This window comes from Canis lupus, chromosome 10, assembly GCF_011100685.1.
Source record: "Canis lupus familiaris isolate Mischka breed German Shepherd chromosome 10, alternate assembly UU_Cfam_GSD_1.0, whole genome shotgun sequence".
Taxonomy (NCBI): domain Eukaryota; kingdom Metazoa; phylum Chordata; class Mammalia; order Carnivora; family Canidae; genus Canis; species Canis lupus.
Window position 1 is genome coordinate 64,073,180 of NC_049231.1, and position 5,000 is coordinate 64,078,179.

At 35.0% G+C, this 5,000-nt stretch overlaps 1 protein-coding gene across 14 annotated transcripts in view; it reads left to right on the forward strand.

Moving 5' to 3' along the window:
* Positions 1-5,000, forward strand: part of EHBP1 (EH domain binding protein 1) — a 345,189-nt gene that overhangs the window by 302,161 nt on the left and 38,028 nt on the right. For all 14 annotated transcript variants that reach the window (XM_038551390.1, XM_038551391.1, XM_038551395.1 and 11 more), the window contains one exon: positions 641-764. In XM_038551390.1, the coding sequence (XP_038407318.1) occupies positions 641-764 (124 nt within the window). The remainder of the gene's footprint in view (positions 1-640; positions 765-5,000) is intronic.

Consider the following 5,000-nt stretch of genomic DNA (forward strand, 5'->3'; position numbering starts at 1 on the left):
CAGCTTCAATAATTAGTGATACATCAACAGAATGACATGTTAAAGTACAGGAGCCAGCTGGAAGGAAAACTGGAGATATTAGAAACTTCTCTTTTACCATTTTAAAAAAGTATTTTAAATAGTATATTTACTATAAAATCAAGAAATGTGTCTCTTTAATTTTTATTTTTGTAAGCACAAATCTGTTTGGGTTTTATTTTTTTCTCCAGAATACTTTAAGGATCATTTCCTTAGTAAAGCTCCATTTTTTTATATTGCACGTTTAAATGAAAGGTGTCATTGGTGTTTGTTTTGACAATCACCAAGGGGAAAATTATCTTCTATCCTTGTCCATGCTTAAATAACTGATTTAACTCTAAGGGGAATGTTTTTTTTCTCCGTGCTAAATTTTCAAATATGGCAAATCTAGTTGTTGAATTATAATACTAAACAGCTAAAATCTTCTCTAGTTACAAAAGTTTTGCTATACATAACATATATGAAAATTTTTCGAATTACAGGGAGGTGCTTTTTCATACTAAGGGTGATACTAACAGTGTATTTGGTTCTCTAGGTAAGTGCTTTACTAAGTGTTTGTAGAAAGGAAAAATGCAACTTACAAGTGATTTTTTTTTTCCTTCCTGTTTGTTCTCGTTAACAGAAAGGGTTCAAAGACACCAGTCAGTATGTTGTAGGAGAATTGGCAGCACTAGAGAATGAGCAAAAGCAAATTGACACCCGTGCCGCGCTGGTGGAGAAGCGCCTTCGCTATCTCATGGACACAGGTACGGTGCCCAATTACACTGTAAACAGTTTTGGCAAATTGAGCGTTCACAAACTCTTATAGAGTTTTGGAAGTGTGAATCTTTGAAGCCTGAATGTTCAGCAGAACTGCCTTGAAAATAAAAAGGCTGCGATTTGCAGCCACCTCTCTGGGCCCTGGTGATAAGAGTGCCTTCATGGGAAGTGATAACTCGCCCTGATACCGTGTGAGCCAGCACTATTGAACAGTGTGCTCATCCATGCAGAGTTGGAATACACATCTGTGCCTCATTGATATGCCACTGCTTAAAAAAAAAGTAAGATCTTCACTGTTCTACTGATTCATTGGGAAAAAAAAAGATTTGGCCAGCTAAAGCCATGTACTGCATGAAACAGAGCACTATGCATAGGGGACGGCTCCATGGACTAGATCACTGAAATTTGAGAATACTATCTGGTTACTGATGCTCCACAGTTTTTTTTTTTTTTCCAAGAGAACAGGTTTTTAAAAGTCTGTAATAGTTTGTGTCACAGTTGCATTTGAAAGGATTAAGGTATATAGGAAGGTTTATAAAAATGGGTTAGAGCAGCAAGTTAGCTCCTAACCAGAGGGTAGATTGGCATTTACTGCTGATTGCCAGTAGTGATTATATAGATCTAAGGGCACAGTGAGCTACTGGAAAAAAGCAGTATATGTGTATATTTTAAAGGAATATATATATTTATTTAAAATGCTGCTCCTACAAAAGGGGTAAAAAGAAATACATCCAAATTGCTCATATCAAATTAAAAATAAATTATATTAAGAAAAATATGTCAAATGTAAAAGTGGAAAATTCATTCCTTTGATCTAATTATTTGCTTTAATTTTATTGGCCATTATTAAAGTAGATTAGTAAAATAGTAAAGTAGATTAGTAAATTAGTAGTAGTAGATTAGAATTAGAAAGCTTTCCTGAAATTTTTCTTCTCTATTTGCCAAAAATATATTTACAATTAAAAAACTCCTCTAAACATAAGCATTTATATGGGACATTTGAAAATGCCTACATTAGTGAAATCAAAACATATTAGAACAGAAAGACCTTTGGCTTCATCTGGCCCAGTGGGTTTCAAACTGTGTTCTGTGGAGCCCTAAAGCTTCTTCAGAGGCACCTTGGGGCTGCCAGGACAATAAGAGAGCAGAAAGCAGACAGGCGTCTGGATTTCCTACCTTACTTCAAACAGAGCAGCTCTGAGTTTATTTATTTGACATAGCAGGCTTCTTGGAAGAGTTCATTTAAAGAAAAGGTCTGTTGCTTAAAATTTAAAACCAAAAAACCCCCAAACAACAACAACAACAAAACACCAAAAACTAACTTGTTTTTTGAGAACTAGTGCCAAACCTTCTCATTGTACAAAGGAGACAGAGGGTGAAAGTTCAAGGTCACACAGATCAGCAAGTGGCTGACCTCGGACTAGAACTCAAGTCACCAGAAACTTCCCACTCTACTACATTACCTAGAATGTGTTTATCATTGCCCTAACAACTTACATATACAACTTACATATATGCTCAGTCTTATACATCTGTATGGATTCAAGTATCCTATAAACCAATATATTGTTTCTTATTTGTATTTTCCTTTTGGTTTCTGAGGGATTTTAAAAATGTTAGTTATGTTAACTATATTTAAAAATGTAAATACTAGATAGTAAAACTTTATACATTTTTAAATTATTACCTTTAAATAGTTTGATGAGGCTAATAATTTGGTTTCCTTCCCTTTTTTCATATTTGGAGCCTGATTTATTGAATATTCTAACCAAAACAGACTCAAGTTCTCCTTCCCATCTCACATATTATCTACCGGTGAAGCTTTGAAGTAGCCCCATTCCACCTATAGATCATTTATAATCTGAAAGACAATCATGGACTACAGATTGATTCTAGAATCCCTTTGGAGCTTTATATTTTTTACTACACAAGACAGAATCTGTACTACACTGGGTCGGCTACTGTAGATTCAGACTAAAATTGAATAGTTCCTCAACTTGGTAAACTCCGGCAATTACCCTGGACTGTACTGAACCTCCTCCAAACCAAATAATTGATTCTCAAGATTTACCCAAAGCCTAGTTAGCATCTGAAGTAAGAGATAAGGTGTTAAGAAGAGAAAGCATATATTCATCCTGCCCTTTTTGGGGTTCCAGTGCTTCTCACTTTCCATTTGTTATAGTAGTTAGTACTTTTTTCCCTTAGAAAACAATAGAGTTTTCTATGCAGTTTCTGAATCTCAGCCACAGAATTAAGCAGAGCAGATAGTATCTATATTCCTTGTATGCTGAAACAGGCTCAGATAGGGAAATGACTGATTTAAGAAGGCCTAATTAGTAATGGCTGAGTTACAGCTTGAACTCAAGTTTTTTGAGTCAGCCCTCTTTTCCCACCATATGTTCTTTACAGAACAAAACTACTTTATCTGCTATCTCAATTTTTATATACTTCTAGATGTGGACTATATACAGATTTCTTTACTGACCTGAAATTGACTTGAAATCACATATTATAAAATTAACCATTTTAAAATATATAAATATATAAAATTCAGTAGAATTTAGTACAGTCACAGTGTTTCCAGAGGTTTTCATCACCCTAAACAGAAAGTCTATACTCATTAAACTGTAATTTCCCATTTGCTTCTCTTGTAATCCCCTGGAAATCTCTAATCTTTCTGTCTCTAGGAATTTGCTTTATTCTAAATATTTCTTATAAGTGAAATCAAACAGTAGTTGTCCTTTTGTGTCTGGCTTCTTTCACTTTACATCATGTTCGCAAGGTTCATACATATTGTAACGTGCCACTACTTCATTCCTTTCTATGATTAAATAATATGCCATTGTATGTATATAACCACATTTTGTTTATTCATTCATCCAATGGTGGACATTTGGTTTGTTTCCACTTTCTGGTTACTATGAACATTGTGTACAAGCATTTCTTTCAATCCCTCTTTTCAGTTCTTTGGTGTATATACCCTAGGATTGGAATTGCTGAGTCATGTATTAATTCTCTGTTTAACTTTTTGAGGAAAGGTACTCAATTTTAAGTGCTTATAAAGTTTATTTAGAAGTTGATTTTGCAGAATTGAGAATACATTTTCCAGAAGAAGCACTGTTTTGTTTTTTTTTTAAGTAGGCTCCATGCCCAATATGGGGCTTGAACTCATGACCCTGAGATTGAGAGTCACATCCTCTAGGGACAGAGCCAGCCAGGCACCCCCAAAAGAAGCACTGCTATTAGCATCTGTGGGCCAGACAAACTAACAAAAACCTATTAATTTAAAATATCACTAGAATTATGTTAATGGTTGTCCTAGGCCTCAATCTTTGGTTCCCAGAACTTGAACATCTCTGGGTTTTAAGCATCAACTCCTTTAGCACTGAAACTCTTAGATCTTGGTGGGGCGGAAGGTAGGGCCTGGATGGTGGCCTAGACTACTGGGCATTTTTCCTGGCATGTCAAGAGAAGGCTCTAATAGGAAAGTAGCAAAGGAATATAATAGATCCTACAGCAAGAAAATTGGATCATTGGATCCTACAGCAAGATAATTATATAGCAGGGATGAGAATGGCAGTGGCGGGGGAAGGGCTTGAGATCCCAACATCCGTTTGGGGGAAGAGTGTCATTGACAGAGACAGAGCACCTATGGGGATTTATAGGACTGGTTCTTTTTGAAATTGAGTGATCCTAAACTAGTCTAATACTAAATAACACATGTGTGGTGGTGTGGTGTGTGTGTGTTTTCTGCAATCCTACCTTGGGATCTGTAAAATCCTTTTGCAAATACTAGAGAACTTTTCTTTCCATCAGCAATATTTATTTATTTATTTATTTATTTATTTATTTATTTATTTATTTATTTCTGCAGAGGGGGAATTTTTAAATATCTAACACTTAAAGTTTAGAATGATTTATTTTTTGGAGAACAGTAAGAATTAGAGGTGAGAAACATGTGTGTTCCAAATTGACACTGTATATAAGTATGGCACTTTTTGTAGACTATCCACTACAAAAACCTAACCAATCACTTAAAATTTTTAAATATACCCAGGGAGACTAAGACTTAAAGAGTTAACTTTTCTGTAGATTCCTTAGAATGTTTCTTTACCTCATCCCTTGAGGAACCAAATGTAGTGGTGAAGTTGCTTTAAAGCAGGAAATTGGGCCCAAAGTTGTTACTGGCAACAGAATTGTCCATTATCTTTACCTAAAGATTA